At 49.6% G+C, this 16,668-nt stretch overlaps 1 protein-coding gene across 2 annotated transcripts in view; it reads left to right on the top strand.

The window, feature by feature from the left end:
• Positions 1–16,073, top strand: part of NR6A1 (nuclear receptor subfamily 6 group A member 1) — a 70,636-nt gene extending 54,563 nt beyond the window's left edge. Inside the window, exons 4-11 of one of the 2 annotated variants that reach the window (XM_088525397.1) lie at positions 817–1,047; positions 3,897–3,952; positions 5,951–6,108; positions 6,999–7,223; positions 7,598–7,852; positions 12,758–12,879; positions 14,840–14,992; positions 15,826–16,073. In XM_088525397.1, the coding sequence (XP_088381523.1) occupies positions 817–1,047; positions 3,897–3,952; positions 5,951–6,108; positions 6,999–7,223; positions 7,598–7,852; positions 12,758–12,879; positions 14,840–14,992; positions 15,826–15,914 (1,289 nt within the window). In that variant the 3' untranslated portion in view covers positions 15,915–16,073. Of the gene's footprint in view, positions 1–816; positions 1,048–3,896; positions 3,953–5,950; positions 6,109–6,995; positions 7,224–7,597; positions 7,853–12,757; positions 12,880–14,839; positions 14,993–15,825 lie in introns of both variants that reach the window. The other variant, XM_088525396.1, reaches the window with a different exon arrangement.
• The last annotated feature ends 595 nt before the right edge of the window (positions 16,074–16,668 follow it).

Raw genomic sequence — 16,668 nt, 5'->3', positions numbered from 1 at the left:
AAGGAATAGTAAAATGAAGTCATTGTGGCTTAAGCCTGTTTTCATTTCTGTAATAAGGTTGGCTCCGATTCCGGGCGTGTGAATTGTGCAGCGAGGCTCCCGCCGGCCCTGCTTGGGTTAGCAGGGAAGGTGGAGACGAGCGCGTTCCTCTGCGCGTCTCCGTTTGCCCCAACAAGACACCAGATACCTCTGAAAGGAGGGATCGGGGCAGATCCCCCGCGCGCTCTCCGGGTTTTCGCAGCGGCGGCTGCAGGAAACTCTCCGTGCGGTGTCACCGTTCCCTGCCGCGTCCTTCACCCTCCTCTTGCAGGGGGGACTCGCCAGGCCTCTCGCTGCTGGGGAGCTGCCCCCTCTGGGGTTCTTCCTCCCGCCACGTTATCTTTGCTCTACACTGTTCCCCCTCTCCCGGGGCCTGTTTTCCTCTAGTAGTAAACACCGCTAAGCTGTGACCACTGCGGGTGGGAAACTTACACCTCACATGTAGCCTTCTCCTGTGCCCAGGTGTTGCTGGTCCACAGCATTGCAAATGGGGTTGTGGGGGAAAAAAAGGAAGAAACCTATATGATCTATGAAGTAGTAAAAGTTACAGAAACTGGTGTCTTCAGAGGAGGAGTCGTTGCCTTGCAGGGGGTCCTTGCAAGGTCTCGTGCGTGGTGCTGCCAGCGAGACCTCGGCTCGAAAGGGTTGGATCTGCTTGGGGGACTTCGCGCAGGTCGCAGGGTGTCAAATGGAGGTGACCCTGGTGCGGAAGGGAAAGGATCGGGTGGCCCGAGCAGGCTGTTTTCTTGACTGCCAAGTGTTCTTCTTGCCTTGCAGATGAGCGGGTGGATCAGCGAACCTGCCTTATCTGTGGGGATAGAGCCACGGGTCTGCACTACGGGATCATCTCCTGCGAGGGCTGCAAGGGGTTCTTCAAAAGGAGCATTTGCAACAAGCGGGTTTACAGATGCAGCCGGGACAAGAACTGCGTCATGTCGCGCAAGCAGCGGAACCGATGCCAGTACTGCCGGCTGCTCAAGTGCCTCCAGATGGGCATGAACCGCAAAGGTAGGCGCCGCGCGCCGCTCCGGTGCCCCCGGCCAGCCCTGTGCCGTGTCTTTGCTCTGCGCTCTCCCTGCTGCATGGTCTCTCCCTACCTTACCCTTTTCCAGACCCCAGTAAGCGCCAGTTACACCGTCTGCCTCATCCTGTCTTTGCATAAGGCAAATTCTGGATGCAGGTACATTGCTTATGTGGACATGGGTTTTCCCGGTGATGAGAGAGGCCGTTTGGGCTCATTTCCAAGGAGGGAAGTCCATGTCGGTCCCCTGCGAGCAGCAGGGCTCGCTGCGCGGGCGCGCTCGCTGCGGCGGCTGCGCGGTGAGGAGTGCCCTCGCCTGGCTGCGCGGGGCCGCACCGCTGCCCTCCTCCGGTGCCGGTACCACCGGGGCTGGCAGAGGAGCCAGCAGCCCCTGAGGAAAGCAGCCAGTGACTGACACGATGTTTATAGCTGCTCGCAAGTGCTTGGACTGGGTTTTAAAGAACAACTGGTACCGTTAGAGTCTTTCAAGCAAACATAAACATTTTGAGAGTTGTCAAGCAAACCTACACAGCACAAAACAGAACTTGCTTAGGAAGGGGAGCCCTTGCCCCTCTCACACAGTGGTCGACAGGGGCTCGTGGTGAACTCCCTTGGGAAGAGAGGGAGCTGGAGAGCCTCTGCAGCAGCACAGCACGGCCGCTTCACAAAGCCACGCAGACACGGAGAGGCGGCCCCGCCGGGTCACCCTGCTCTCGCTGGAAAGCACCAGTGTTCCCTCTTGTGTACTTGGGTGTTTTTCCCCTTCTCGGTACTAGGTTAAGATTTTCCTGTCATTGTGCCCAAGCTATTGCCTAATCAGATTGCAAAGTTACCCCATAAAGCTGTCTGCAGAGCTGGTCTGGAAGTCTTTGCCTTCCCCATTTGTGCTGGGGACAACTAAGTTTGCAGGAAGGAGCGGAGCGGCTGCAGGGGTAGCGCTTGGGCCGGGCCCCGCGCCCGCCGCGCTGCGCACGGCGCCCCGAGACCCTCCTGTCCGGGGAGCATCCCCGAGCAGGGAGCCCTCGCGAGCCCCGGAGGCTGTTTTGGGACCTCAGCTTAGAGCTGTTGAAGCTGAAGTCTAGTCTTGAAATGCGAGAAAATGTTTATAGTTTTCCTTCATGTTTGAAAAAGCGGAGGCCTGGGGAGCACTTTCCAATTGGGAATCCTCTGCACTCCCGAAAAAGCGGAAATGCATAATTTTTAAACTAAATATACTGCATTCCTAGGACTTTGCGCGTTTTGCCTTTTTTTTAAAGACAGAACTCGCTAGGGGAAAGTTGAATACGAGCAATGGAATTTGTTTATCCTCCAGTAGTTGAAAAATATCACCAAGCCTAAAGAAATACCCATGCACCCGGGCCTTGAAGAGGACTCTGATTGAAGCTGCCCCCTTTGCCACAAGGAAGAGTGCAGCTAAACTGCGAAGGGAAGCGGCCACCGCGGCTCCCAGGCAGCGGCTGCTCCCGGGGCTGCAGGTCCCGATGGGCCGGAGGGCCGGGGAGGCCGGAGCGGCGCCGCGAGCTGCAGGGCAGAGCTGCTGCACGTCTGCTTTTGGGCAAGGCCAGCGAGCACAGACCAGCCTGGCAATCAAAACTTGCAGAGCGCCCGGTCAAGAACCGCCTGCAAGGCTCTGTGGGCAGGTTTCCCAAAGCCTCCCGCGAGGAAAGCCACGGGAAGTGACCGGTGCTGCGCTTGCCCTTGGCAATCCGAGGAGCAGGACACAAATGCTGCCTGACACTTTAATAAAAATGTTTGCTGCTGTACTGAGGTGGTAGGGTCTGCGTTTGGATCGCTAAAGAAAGAGGCTGCCAGAAGACTTTTCTAGTGCAGCTTTTTTTTCTTGCTTTTTTGTGCCTTTCTCCTCTTGGGGCGCCTCCGTGCAGCGCCCGGTGCCGGGCTGGGTGCGGGGCGCCCGCGCAGCAGCAAGGCCGCGGCGCAGCTGGGACCAGCCTCCCGCCAAGGCTGCCCGAACCGCGCGGGGAAGGAGCTGTGACCTCACACGCAGCCGAGGGACGGGACCGGCACACGGAGAGCAACAGGAACAGCTGGAAACTGTAAAAACAACCTCCTCTTCTGCAGAGCTTCTCTGCTAATAAGGAGAAAAGCAGAGGCAAGGAGAAGACAGAAACAAGCCTTGGATAAGCTTCTTAGTTGAACTGAACCATTTCTAGAACTTGAAGAGCCTTAAAAAGTACAGCCTCAAAAAGGCGGAGAGAGGTGCATTTTGCAATGACCCAGCTTAGCCTAGCCTGGTACCTGGAGTTTAAAGATCTGGTTTGCACCCACCCCACTTGGGAAAGTGTCTCCTTCCCATTTGCTGCAACAGCTTTAGGGGATTTGCCCTCTGAAATAGCAGGGGTGGCAGCTAATAAGTAAAGCGTCTTATCTGCACGGAGGCTGCGGCCCCGGGTGGAGCAATCCGTTCCCCTTCGGACGGAAGGGCCCGCGCTGGTGTCCCCTCGTCCAGCTGCCGCTTGGCTGCTCCACGAGGTCCCTCCGGACGCAGCGCTTCCCCCTCACGCGTAGGGTTGACTGTGGTAAAGGAGCTGCTGCTCCATCCCTGTCGCTCGAGGATCGCAAGAAGCAACGTTGAGCCCCGTGGGTAGTGCTCGTGGCCCCGTTGTTCCCATTGGGGTGAGCATCACAGTGCAACGTACTGCAGCCCTGCAGTGCCCTGGAAAGTGCAGGGCGATTCTGTGTAAATGGCTTTGAGTAGAGAAATCAATCTCTGGAGATTCCTTTATTTTATTTATTGAAAGTTTGTGGATATCTTCTTATCTGTTCTGGGGATACTGAGCAGCAGTGCTCCTAACCAATGCTTGGTTGTTTCTTTCAGCAATCAGAGAGGATGGCATGCCAGGAGGCAGAAACAAAAGTATTGGACCTGTCCAGGTGAGCACGTGTAACGATTTCTCTGCAGTTCTCTTTAGTCATGGCTCTCCTGAGCTTTGCACACACCGCTGCAATAAGGATATTAACCTGCCTCTGTACGGGGAAGAGTGAAGCAGTTTCTGGTTAAGCAGGGGAGAGTGGAGTAGTTTTCTGGTGGGAGAAGGGGGAGGCCTGTGCGCAGTAGGTGCATTTTCCAAATTCTTCTCAATGTCTGTTGCTCAGCTTCCTGCGGGCAGCGCGTGTCACGAGCAGCGGGTCTGTGAGCGCCGCCGCGCCGGCCTGCCCGCAGCGCCGGCCTCTCGCTGGCTGCATGCACAAACCGACAATCTGCGCCCGGGCGCTGCGGCCGCGCGCAGCGGCTGCTCCTTTGTAAGCAGCGCAAGTGCTTCAATCCCTGCAAAGCTCCCAGTAAATCTCGCAGTCTCCGGACTGCAATTTCTTAAGTTGTTGCAAGTGGGGCGCCCAGTAAATGTCAAGCTGATGGATGGCGCAGCTTGTCTGGAGCTGTCCTGTAAAACGCCAGGTAATTCAGCACAATAGCTTGTGCTGCACGCCTGAGAAATGATGGCCCTTTTCCAGCCTGCCTCTAGGAAAGCTCTCTTTAAAAAGTTTACTATTCATTTTAATAAAACAGAAATAACACCGAGGCTATTTTTGTAACTCTGTGCCTGTCAGAGTACTGCTTGCTCCAGTGCAAAACTGAAAGCACAAAAGACCCAGCAGTGAGAAAGCTCTGCCCAGCTCAGCAAGGTCCTCCAGCATTAAATAAGAAGGCAGCAAGGGGTCTGGTGCAGTTAGAGCAGCCCCCTGGCTCAGACAGCATGGGAACCTGGTTCAACTGAAAAAGAGAAAAAAAACACTCTTAGTAATTACCTGACATTTTCCAATGTTTGGAAACATGGTGTTTGTACCAGTGTTAGTTGCTGGTTCTTAAAGGCCGCGCGGGCATGGCGGGGAGGAGCGCGTGCCCGTTGCTGGCAGCCGGCGCGGCGCCGGGCCGGGCTGTCACCCGCTCGCTGTCCCAGCACGAGCCTGTTTGATGGGGCTGCTCCGGAGGCCGTGGACCGGGGTGACTCTAGTACGTCCTCCTGACAGTTCTGCAAGCCTGGAATGAAGCGTCAAAGCAGCGCTGGGTTCTTTATGCCTCTTGAAAACGATGGGCAGGGTTCAGAGTTCAGCCCGCTTCCTGCAGCATCTCAACTCGGGGTCTGGGCGTGTAGAGACACCCTTGCTAGGGGACGTGCACGGAAAAAAAAATACATCAATAATAGAAAGCTTTATGGTGCATTTTTCTTGCTGCTGATGTATATTCAATTCTTCCTTGTAACTATATATACTGTTGGCCTCTGCGGTATCCTGAGACAGGGAATTCTGTTTTTTAATTATATGCATTATATAAAAAATACTTCCTAATACCTCTTTTAAATCTGAAGCTTTATTACTCGCTTAGGTGCAATCTGGTCTTCATCTGAGAAAAAACGGTCAGCAACAATTCCCTATTAGGATTTTCCTTACTAATTTCTCTGTGTCACATTGTCTTTTTTCAATTGCGGTGTCAAACCAAAGCCCAGTCTGCCTTCTGTTTGCCTAATACCTCTGCTGAGTATTGAGTGATGTTTTCAATGGACTGGACTCAATTACTCCCAGTTTTCTTACGTGTGTGACAGTGGCTGATTTATGGCTCATTGCTGTGTGTATATTCGATGCTATCTTTTCATGTGTCCATTACTGGCTGCTGTGTTATTGTCACTTCAGTTGTACTACTGGAACTGAAGGTCACTTGGTTTGCTGTAAATAGGATTTTTCATCTGTGTTATTAAACGTAAGGGAGGAAAAACAGGTGAGTTTTAGGAATGGTGATGCGTTTCTCCCTGTGTGGTTTGAGGTGCTCGGGGTGGCAGCGCGGCCGAGGGGGCTGCGTGGGGACACTGTGCTCTGCTTGTGCTCTCAGCTGAAGCAGCAGCCCGGCACTGACTGTGATGCTCTTGTATCTGAAAGATATCAGAGGAAGAGATTGAAAGAATCATGTCTGGACAAGAATTTGAGGGAGAAGCAAACGTGTCATGGAGCAACAACGGAGACAGTGACCATAGTTCCCCTGGAAATGGAGTTTCTGAGAGCAACCAGCCTTCACCAGTGTCTACTCCGTCTTCAAGGTGGGAATTCCCTCACGTCCCTCAGATCCAAATTCTTCTAATTCTGGCTGTGTTTTCCTGAATGATACATTGGGTTAATGTAGAAAAATAGGCCATCGGTGCACATTTGCATAAATAGAGCATAATGCAGATTCTTATATCTCCAGGTGCTTTTTCAGACCAACACCCCCTGAATTCAAAAAGTCAGTCTGAAATGAGAGATGAAATGTTCATGAGGAAATCCCAAAGGAAAGCAATGTTGAGTTAAAACTCTGATATTTAAAATAAATCAACCTGTATTGATTTTTCTGCAGATCACATGGACTTGGTTAACTTTCAGTGTTCATTCTGTATAAACTCTTTTTTTCCCACTGTGCTTAGATTTTGAAATAAACTACTCTTTTACGTTGCAAATTGATAGTGTTGTGTTAAGGTCAGTTATCTTTAATGTTGCCTTTCTAACTCGCATTTGCCTCTAAATGCAGCAAGAATCTCAAACTTGCATTCTGTGTGCTTTCAAGTACTCCCAAATATCTCTTCTTAAATAAGGAGATATTTGTGTTCACTCTTTGTATAAAGGCACTTAATTTACAATCCTAAATTTAAGAAAGCAGACATGAAAGTGTTTAATATAGTCTTGGATTTCTTTTTTGCAGTAGGAATGGCTGCTAAGCAGCAGTTTGCAGCTCTTCACATTAAATGGAGCTAGCGAGGAGGTCAGGCTGAGCGCAGTGCAGGTGCAAGGCATGCGATCTACACGCGCTCAATTATTTCTACTGCAGAATTCAGATAAAAAGGGATTTTTCATTTTGCTTTTTGTTTCCTGTTCTATTTTTATTAACATTTCTGACCGAGCTGCGTTTTAACGGTAGGATTTTTTGGGTATTAAAAAGACCCTGCTTCTCCAGCAGGTCCGTGGAGCTGAACGGATTCGCTGCACTCAGGGATCAGTATATCGGGACGCCGGTGTCCACGCACTATCAGTACCTCCCGCACCTTTTTAGCTATTCTGCCCACTCGGCTCTGCTGCCCCCGCAGCCGCGCAGCCTGGACCCCCAGTCGCACAGTCTCATCAATCAGCTGGTGTCGGCTGAGGACCTGGAGCCGCTTGGCACTCCGATGCTTATTGAGGACGGGTGAGTGTGTCCGGCGCGAGCCGCGGGCCTCGCAGAGCTCCGAGTTCCTGGTCGCTTTGGGCTGCAGGCCCTGCTCCTGCAGCTCGTGCAGCACAGGCTGCTGGCTGCCCCCAGGGTAGCAGAGTAATCACCAAGGGGCTGTTGGAGCTCGTCGGGGCCAGGAGAGAAGGGGCTTCTTGCTGCAGCTCGGCTGAGGCTGGGCCGGGGAGCGAGCATTCACCGTGCTTGCCACCAGGTGCCACTGCGGGCCCCGGGATTCGGGCTGTGGAAGATAAATTCCTATGACATTTCCCTTGCTTTTCAAGTGCCGTGTCAGATTATGTCATTCAATGTTGTTAATTATTTTTATGCCTTCCTATTAACTGTTCCTGCAGGTATAAAGTGACTCAGGCAGAGCTGTTTGCGTTGCTGTGTCGCCTGGCGGATGAATTGCTTTTCAGGCAGATTGCTTGGATCAAGAAGCTGCCGTTCTTCTGCGAGCTCTCGATCAAGGACTATACTTGCCTGCTGAGCTCCACGTGGCAGGAGCTGATTCTGCTCTCCTCGCTGACGGTTTACAGCAAGCAGATCTTCGGTGACCTTGCAGATGTGACCTCCAAGTACTCCCCCTCCGACGACGAGCTGCACAGGTGAGCGGGGCTGCGGCGCGCACGGCGCGGCGGGCAGGCAGCCGCTCTGCCCTGCCTTTCCGGGACCACCTAACCACGTCTCCCGGGACAAGTCACTTAACCTGCTCCTCTTTTCCTCTTCTATATCCAAGAAAGGATTATTCTTTGCTTATAAAGTACACTTGAAAATTCATGACTGGCCGTGCCTGGTAAATACTGAATAAAAGCTGTCTTTTGCAAGGGAGAAGAGGGTCTTTTAATACTTGTTTTCAGCTGACCCCCTCCACAGGGCTCTGCTGACCGTACGCAGCTCTCCCGTTGCTCTTGCAGCTGGAGGAGAGCTGCGTGGGACACGCTCCCCTTTCCTGGAGCACCGTGGGTGCCTCCTGCTCTGCTCTCAGGCTTGCTCACATTAAGTTCAAGCACGCTTTGAAAAACTTCAGTTGCCTTATGAGGGCTGTCTTAAAAATCTGCATTGAGGGAGCTAGGAGATTCGTTGGATGGGCACCCCGTGTTTCAGCTGTAATAGCTTCTTTATCACAAACAGGATTCAGCACTGCAGACCTCATTCAGACAAACTTGGGAGGTTGCATTTACAAAGCTCAAGTGTAAATTCTTAATATCACGGGCTGATTTTCTGGTGTCGCTGGGTGCCCAAAGCTCATGTCGATGCAGCACTTCTGCACTGTGTTTGTGTAGGCTTTTTTAGAAAACCCTATGTATGTTTGCTTACAGTCTGTCATATCTGGATTTACAGGGAAATTTTTGTTTAAACGTTCTCTTTTTTAAAATATTATTTTGGGTAATTTGAAATCTTTGTCCTTCTTCAACCGCCCATTACTTCAAGACAAAAACGTAGGGTTTAAATGTCACTTTCCCTTATGGTGACTTGTGCTAGAATTCCTCAGTACAGGATTTCTGAGCTGATTTACTTACCTCCATCCTCAAACTGTGAGAAGACAGCCACATATAAATCATGTTTTGAAGTATTCATTTGGAATTATACATAGAAAAATGACAAGACAATATTTTTCACACTGATCCCTTGACTTCAGTTTATATTTTCTTTTGAGACTGGTGATTTTGTTTTCTTCCTCCTGGTTGCTGTGGCCGGTTGCTTTGACCGCTTTGTGGGGAGCGTGACTGCTCTCCTGAACTAGCTCCAGACCCATCTTTAGGAATCCTTGCTACATTTTTAAAATCTGTGTTTTGTCTCATTTCTTTCATCCGAGTTGGTAAAATTGGTGGAGGCCGCCTCTCCCAGGGCCTGCTGCCCTTCTGCAGCACGAGTGGAGAGGACAACGTCACCCGTGTGACGCTCAGGGACCGGAGCTGCAGGGGGAAGGCCCTGCTTAAGTCAGCTGCGCCAGTGGAAAGCTTGTTCCCAAGCTGATTGTCTTTACTAACACAATGTCGTATTATTAATTGCTATGTCATTGTTTTGATTACATAAATTTAAGGATGTTGCAACTTGGCTCTTGTTTTTTCCATAGTTTGTGTTATCTGATGATCTGGAGAACCTGCCTTTCATTTATCATTTTGGTCTTGTCTTTTTTTTTTTTTTTCTTTTTTCTCCCTTTTGTCATCCTGGTGCCAGGCAGAGCCTTGTTTTGGCAGGGGGTATTATGACAAAAGAGGTGCGATGTGCCTAACCTGCCACCTAGCCTCCCTTTCAATATTTGCCCTGCTCTGGCTCTTCTTGCTAGGCTGGCAGTTTTGCAGGTCATTGAGGAACCCAAGTGTTTGGTGAGCAGAGATTCAGAACGTTCCCTGGTCCTCGGTCGCGGCAGCGTCTCCCCCTGCCCTGAGGTTTCTCCGTGTCTCCGTTCTCCCAGCCTGCCCGTGCCGGGGACCCTTGTGTCGTTGCTCCCTGGGGGCAGAGGCGCAGCGAGGTTGACTTGCTAATGACGGCAGAGGAAGAAGGTGCAAGAGCCAAGAACTGGACCCAGGTGCCTCATTTCCTAGGGTGGGTTCCAAAACACAGCCCTGCTCTGCCTGCCCATTCACCGAGCATCTGGTGCCGCTCCTATGAGGAATATTAAGGGTCATAGAAAAACACAGTAACACTTGTTCCTATATTCATCCTTCCTTTTGTTCGTGCTGTCCTGGTCAGAGGCTCAGAAGAGAAGTGTTTGTTTCATTTTGGGCTTGTGATAAATATGAACGAGAGGTAAAACAACAAGACAAAGAGGAGTCCTGGCCCTTCAGAAGCTGCAATTCAAAGCTGGTAGCTTGGGAAGTCCTTCACAGAAGATCCGTGCGTGTGGATTAAAAGAGGTGTTCTTAGTAGCAGAATGTTTCCTGTAATCTATTTTTGTGATTTAGCTCTTCAAGTACCATTAATTGTCATTAGTAAAATGGGAAAGTGTAGACCAAAAAGTCCATTTAGTGGGAAGTCGGACAGATGAGAGATCTCAAGCTGTATGAGTCCCTTTTGGTCTTTCAGTTGTCTTTAAGCCATGGATAATCTACTATAAATATCTGTGTATGCCAATGGCACAGTACATCAGTATTAATCTTTTCTATACTCTCTAAAAAGAAGATTCTCTTAAAAAGCTGCATCATCCTCTATCTTCTTTGGGACCAGTTCCTTGAAAATCCCAAGGGAATTCTGCAGAGAGGTGCCTGACTCCTGTGCTGCCTTCCAGAGCCTACATTTCCTTGGCGAGTGCTAGCATCGATTTATAGTTATTGCAGATTGATGTTTGTTTGATCTGGCCAACGAGCGCCGGGGCTCTAATCAGTTCTAACAACAGGCTACACGTTCTGCTGGCCTCCTAGATCAAATGTTTTCTTCCTTGTGTGCTGTTTTTCTGTAGATGAATTTGAAATGAATAGATTCCTGACCTCCCCCAACACCCTTCGGATAGCGCGTCCCTTCCCCCGCCTCCGGAGCTAATCCCGATAACTCATAGCCCGAGCCTTGCTGGTGTAAACTGCGAGGAAGAGTGTGTGGAGGAGTCGGTCCTCGAGAAGAAATAGGGCTGTGAAAAACAGAACAGCTTTGTTTGAAAGGGGGAGGAAAGTATGCACAGAAAAGTAAGACAGTTCAACTACAGGAATGAGAGAAGAGCTCTCCTGGATTTATGAAGTGATGAGTGGCTGGTAAAAATGTGCATGCTCTAAAAACAATTAAACCCAACAGACGACTGAGTGGTCTTTGTGCTCATTAACTTCTTGAGCTTTGCAATCTTGCACCTGCAAGATTTTTAATGTCAACTTGAGAGCACGAAAACTTGTACAACTTTAGATTAGCCGACAAGGCTTTCATCACTGGCAATATTACTTTCCTGAAGAACTGACCCGAGGTTCAAATAGCTTGTTTTCACTTCTCTGGGGCCAAACTCCACCGTGCATTTTACAAATAACTTTGAAGTAAACAAACATACATGCCAAAATAAGGTATTATTCAGTGAAAAGAGTTCTATTTTTGTTCTATTCAGAGCCGCCTTTCTGCCTGTGCTCTCGCTCTTTGTGCTGCACAATACCAGAATGCAGCTGAAGTTTGCCAGGGCTCTTCTGTCCCACTTCTGAGTGCTTATGCAACGCACAGGTTCTTTCAAATTGCTGTTCTGCTGCACTGCGTGTTCAGGAGAGCCTGTCACTGGTCGTGGGCACAATGGGACCTCTCTGGAGCCCGGCGCTGGGTGCGGGAGCGCAGCTCTGGTGCCTTCTCTGCTCCGGCCCCGCTCCTGCTTGCACCACTTCTCTCTCGCTGATGCAGGACATGGCTGCTGTTGAAGCCCGTCTCTCCCTTGCGTTGACCACCTTGTTCTCCACCCCCAGCTCTCCATCGGGCTGTTTCCCAGGGGATTTGGGGAGGCTGCACTCCTTCCAGCTGTGCACCTTCTGCCACCTCCCTGTTCCCGTTGCCAGGCTGCTTTGGCACGCGGGCAGCTCACGGTGCAGCTCGTTTCCAGCAGACTTCCCATGCTGACGGCGTTCTTGGAAAGGTCCCGGCCCCTCCTGTCTCTGGAGCTCCTTAGATGTTTATTATCGTGTGCTGAGCATCAGCCTCCCCCGCGGGCCCGTTATCGCCCGCTCACCTGCTGCAGGCTCCGCACGTACCGACGCAAACGCGCGCGGCCTTCCCGAGCTGCCAGCGCTCCGTGCGGACGGCACCGGCTCCTCATGCACGTGCCATTCTAGACCCCAGAATCCAGGACATCTGCTCTATCAGCAGTCCTTGTGTTTCTTTTCATTTGGTCTTGATAAGCATTTATGAAGCGGGATGAATCCTGCATGCCGCATTTGGGGAAAAGGTTTCAGAGGGCATGGTGTACAGAATCAGGGAGCAGAATCATGAGTCTGCTTAGCCATTAAATCTATAACTCAGGATTTCACTTTGTAATACTTATATTTTTAGCCGTCCTGGTCTGAGGAAAGGACCCCATCCTCCTCATGGTACGTGTTGCCCCCAGCAGATTCACAAACCATAACCATGGGCCATAAGCAATCCCAGCGAAGGGGTAGAGACTCTATCAGTAGTGACTCCTGGGAATTTTGGAGGGTGTTTTCCCTTGCCTGCCCATTAGGAGAGTGACGTGGAAAACCCGGCCGCACTCTGTGCATGGGCTGGCTGATTGCTCAGCATTTAAACCGCTGTTAATTCAAGAGCGCTGTGCAGACTCCATCAAACCTTTCCTCCATCAGAGGAGGCCCACACTGAACTGCAGTACCAAGAGACAGTTTTATGCTCAAAACCTCTGTTTTACTAAATGTGTAGCAGTCAAGTTTGTAGTGAGTGATTTTTCTTTCTGCTTCTGCTTTTATCCACTAATGCCAGCAGACCTGAAGCAGTGCGACACGGACTTTTTGGATTCTATTGCAGGATGTTAGGATTCCTGAGGTTATTGGCATAAGCCTCTTGCCTGCCTTGTGGGGACTCTGCTTTGTATAAATTGCTGTGTGATCTCTGTCCTCCAGGTTCAGTGAAGAGGGGATGGAGGTGATGGAACGCCTGATCTACCTCTTCCGCAAGTTTAACCAGTTGAAGGTCAGCAACGAGGAGTACGCGTGTATGAAAGCCATTAACTTCCTAAATCAAGGTGAGCAAAGGGAAGGAAGGAATCAATCCCACTGGCGAAATTGTCTAAAACATCTGAACAGTCTTGGCTACACTGATGAAAATGGGAGGAAGGGTAACTGGGTTCTTACCAGCTGCTCTAGCAACCTTCTCTCCAGTCAAGGATGTGTCATCTAAAAACACTCTCGTGCCAGGTAACTGTTCAGCAATTAACTAAGGTACTCATAAAACCATTATTTGCATGACCTTTTTTCCAAAGAGCTTTCAAAAGTTCCTTATTGAAAAATATATTTGTTCACTCTTCTGTTTTAAAGAATGGCTTTGTATTCCTGATTCTCCATATTTTTTAGAGCTTTAGTGACTCCTTAAAACGTTTACATTCATGATTTTTGCCTTGCTGGATTCCTGCTGTTTAGATTATTCATCAGTACACTTCCCTGTGCCTGATGTTGACTTCTAAAAGTGAAAAGTAGTGACTGATGAAGTATTTCTTTGCAGGCAGTGAATCCTGTCTGATTGGGCACTGTGACCCCCAAGGACTAGCCAGCAGATTGAAGCTGGTAGTCCAGTCTGTTGCAAGGCCCTGGGTGTTTCAAAATCCATAAAGTCAGTGCAAAATGAAATGCAAATTGCTTCTTCAACATGTTTGAAAATCCCAGTCATTTCTTAACCCATCTATTGGGCTGAAATAGTTTGGGATAGATGGGGGTTCCTCAGCCACGCGTGTCCCTGTGCCCACGCCTGTGCGTGGTGCCCGGCTGCCGCGGCCCCTTCCAGGAGCGGTTGTGATGACGGGTCTGGGGGCTCTTAGCATCTCTGTGCTGCAGCGCCTAAGCGAAGAAAACTGTGAAAGGGAAGTGCTGGATTGGTGCTGTTCAGCAGTCGTTTTGGAAATCGGCGTCTCCGGAGCTTTCCGTGCTGTGGAAGATAGTTGCACTCTGTAAAAACGTGCTGAAAACTCCCTCCTCCCCCACTCGTTTTCAGCAGGAGATAGTGCTGACGCGTCAGTGTGTGCCCGGGGCTGGGATTCCGGTTTGCTTCCCTGGACAGTTTCCTGTCACTGGATAATACACTTCTTTAGCTGTTTCCATTGTTTTCCAAAATGTATTTTCATTAACTTCCTGTCTTCTTTTATTTTTAGTTGAAGTTGGCAATTTTTTATGTGAAATACCTGAAAATTATTTTTGAAAGTCAGCTTTTGGGCGGTAGATAAATGCCTCTTCCGTCATATTGTCTTACAATAGTGAGCCCGCAGCGAGGGTCGCGGCGTTGGCCTCTGCGCCCGCGCCGGGTCCTTGCCGGGACACCAAGCAGCGTGCGAGTGTCGTTGATCACGCTGAAACGCGGCAGCGGGGCTTCCTGCCCTTGGGAGAGCTCAGAAATGCCCATTTTTCCTTTGTGTGCGTGGCTTGGCATTGGTAAAGCTACATTTTAAAATAAAAGCTCGACAAGTTTTATAAAGCTCATATGATATAATTCATAGGCAGATGGGGAGAAATATGATGATACCTTGTATTATAGAGTTGAACGCTTTCCTCAGCCAAGATGATATAGCTAAAATCAACATGTTTCTGTCTGAGGAAATATTACGTTGAAGCCAGTGCGGGGACTAAAGCCTTGACATACAGCTACTTTACAAAAGGCAGGTAGGGATTTAAGGTTGCTAGAGCTGTTATCTCCCCGAGAGTTCATTGATCTCTGAAGATGAGCAGCTTAGGACATTGCCTATTCCTGGCCGTGTCTTTTCTGGAAGGAAATCTTGTACCCACATGCTGCAATATGGGTATATTAGGAGAGGCGATGGAAATTTTAATCTCCGTGTAACTGTACACTTGAAGTCCCTCTCCAAAGCAGTGACCCAGCTTAGAGGTTTAGAAATGCCTTTTCCTTCCTGAAGAAATGGTGGTGAGAGTGAGTGCAAGTCTGCTGCTGTTCTGTTATTTTCATTGTGCTTTCATTATTCTAATCATGTTTATTTTCAGACATCAGGGGTCTGACTAATGCGTCCCAACTGGAGCAGCTGAATAAGCGGTATTGGTACGTGTGCCAGGATTTCACAGAGTACAAATACCCACATCAGCCAAACCGCTTTCCAGATTTAATGATGTGTTTGCCAGAGATACGATACATTGCAGGTAACTTCTTGAGCTCTTCTCCCTGTGGGATCATGTGAAAATTATGAAATTTCCAACCTTCCAAAAGCGAATATACTTCCAAAAGCAAATATTGCCCCATTTATAAAGTAAAGTCTTGTCTACTGAGGTGGACACCTTGCCTGCCTATGTGGGACCTTTCTCTATTTAGGCATTTCCTTTGTCTTTAAGGTAATCTGATTCACCCAGCTGGACTGGCTCTTGGGAGCTGTCGCAGCGCGGTGATGCTTCTGAGCACTTTAGTTGGATTGTCCACTTAGTTTCTTCCTTTCAACCCCAGCTTAGAGGTTTCAGCTCTTCTGGACTTTAGGGCAGCTGAAATCTACAGGTGAATTTTCAAACTGAGTTGTGTCACCGACTGTATCTGAAGGGCTTGGTCCCGTTAAAACATCGTTTGTTCCTGGATGTTATGGTAAGGGGACGATATTTGCCTGCCCATGTCAGGGCTCTGTATACTTCACCCTGCTCTGTTGCAACAACCCAGATAATAATCACAGCATAACTGCCATAATTTACGCATGGAGATTGCAGGGAGCCTAGGGAGAGGCGGCGGGTCGTCTTTCCCAGTTTGTAGAAAAACAGCTCCATGGTGGAGAAATCCTTTTGGTCTGACTTTGCCCATTTATTTAGCTTTCATTTCAGTAAATAATAAATCCTGCTGTGTCCAAATGAATATCAAATGTCTAATGTAGCAATAGGATGATTAACTGTTTCTCAGAAAGGTTCAAGGTAAAACGGTCTCTTGCTGCGTAGCCAGCTGAGGTGTCTGAAACCCGTTTCAGGAACGGCTGCTAATTCTGATTCTTTCTTAACAGGAAAAATGGTGAATGTCCCCTTGGAGCAGCTGCCTCTTCTTTTTAAGGCCGTCCTGCATTCCTGCAAGACAAGCGTGAGCAAAGAGTGAGCCCAAGGCCCCGGCCCGTGCCTTGCTCCGGTGCCTCAGGCAGGGACCCGGCTCACGAGGAGAGGGGGAAACGTGATCCAGGCAGTGGGGAATTGCTGAGACAGGGCAATGGGTGCCCCTGCTATTGTAGCAAGAATCTTTTTGTTTGTTTGTTTGTTTGTTTTTTTACTCTTTTTCCTATATATTTATTTCACGACAGAGTTGAATGTATGATCTTCAACACAATGCACATGGTTCTGTAGGAGTGCAGCAGATGCATTCCCTAGCAGTTTACAGAATGTGAAGATGTTTAATGTTACAGTGTTTGTTAGGGTTAGGTCTTTTGTAATTTGGGGACCGAGATGACTAAGACTACCTCAAGGAGAAGATGCTGTTTGCGCGCTGCTCTTTCCATGATTTGTGTATGAAAGCATTCGTCACAGAGAGCAAACTGCCTCACTGCATTGACAGAGCCGTTAGCATCCCAAATGGACAGTTTTGGAGAAGGGCGTTAGAGAAGTGCCAAGCTTTTTTTGATTGAAAAAAAAAAAATTAAAAAAGCGACAACAAAAAGCAGGGAAGGGAGAAGAAGGGAAAGTCTGCCCAGCCGGTTAGGTTCTTTTCCTTAGGCAGGTTTTGGACGCAGGTGGATGCGGGCCGTTTCCTCGGTGCTGCAGAGCTGAGAAGGGCTCCCGAGACGGTTCCCATCCCGGGGAGGCTGCAGCAGCTCAGCCCCGAGCCCAGCCCCACTGCACGTGCCCAGGGGCAGCTCAGA

The sequence above is a fragment of the Tinamus guttatus genome, unplaced genomic scaffold (genome assembly GCF_059628265.1).
Source record: "Tinamus guttatus ecotype Peru unplaced genomic scaffold, ASM5962826v1 Tinamus_guttatus_pri_ptg000226l, whole genome shotgun sequence".
NCBI lineage: Eukaryota > Metazoa > Chordata > Aves > Tinamiformes > Tinamidae > Tinamus > Tinamus guttatus.
This window is presented reverse-complemented; position numbering and strand designations above follow the sequence as displayed.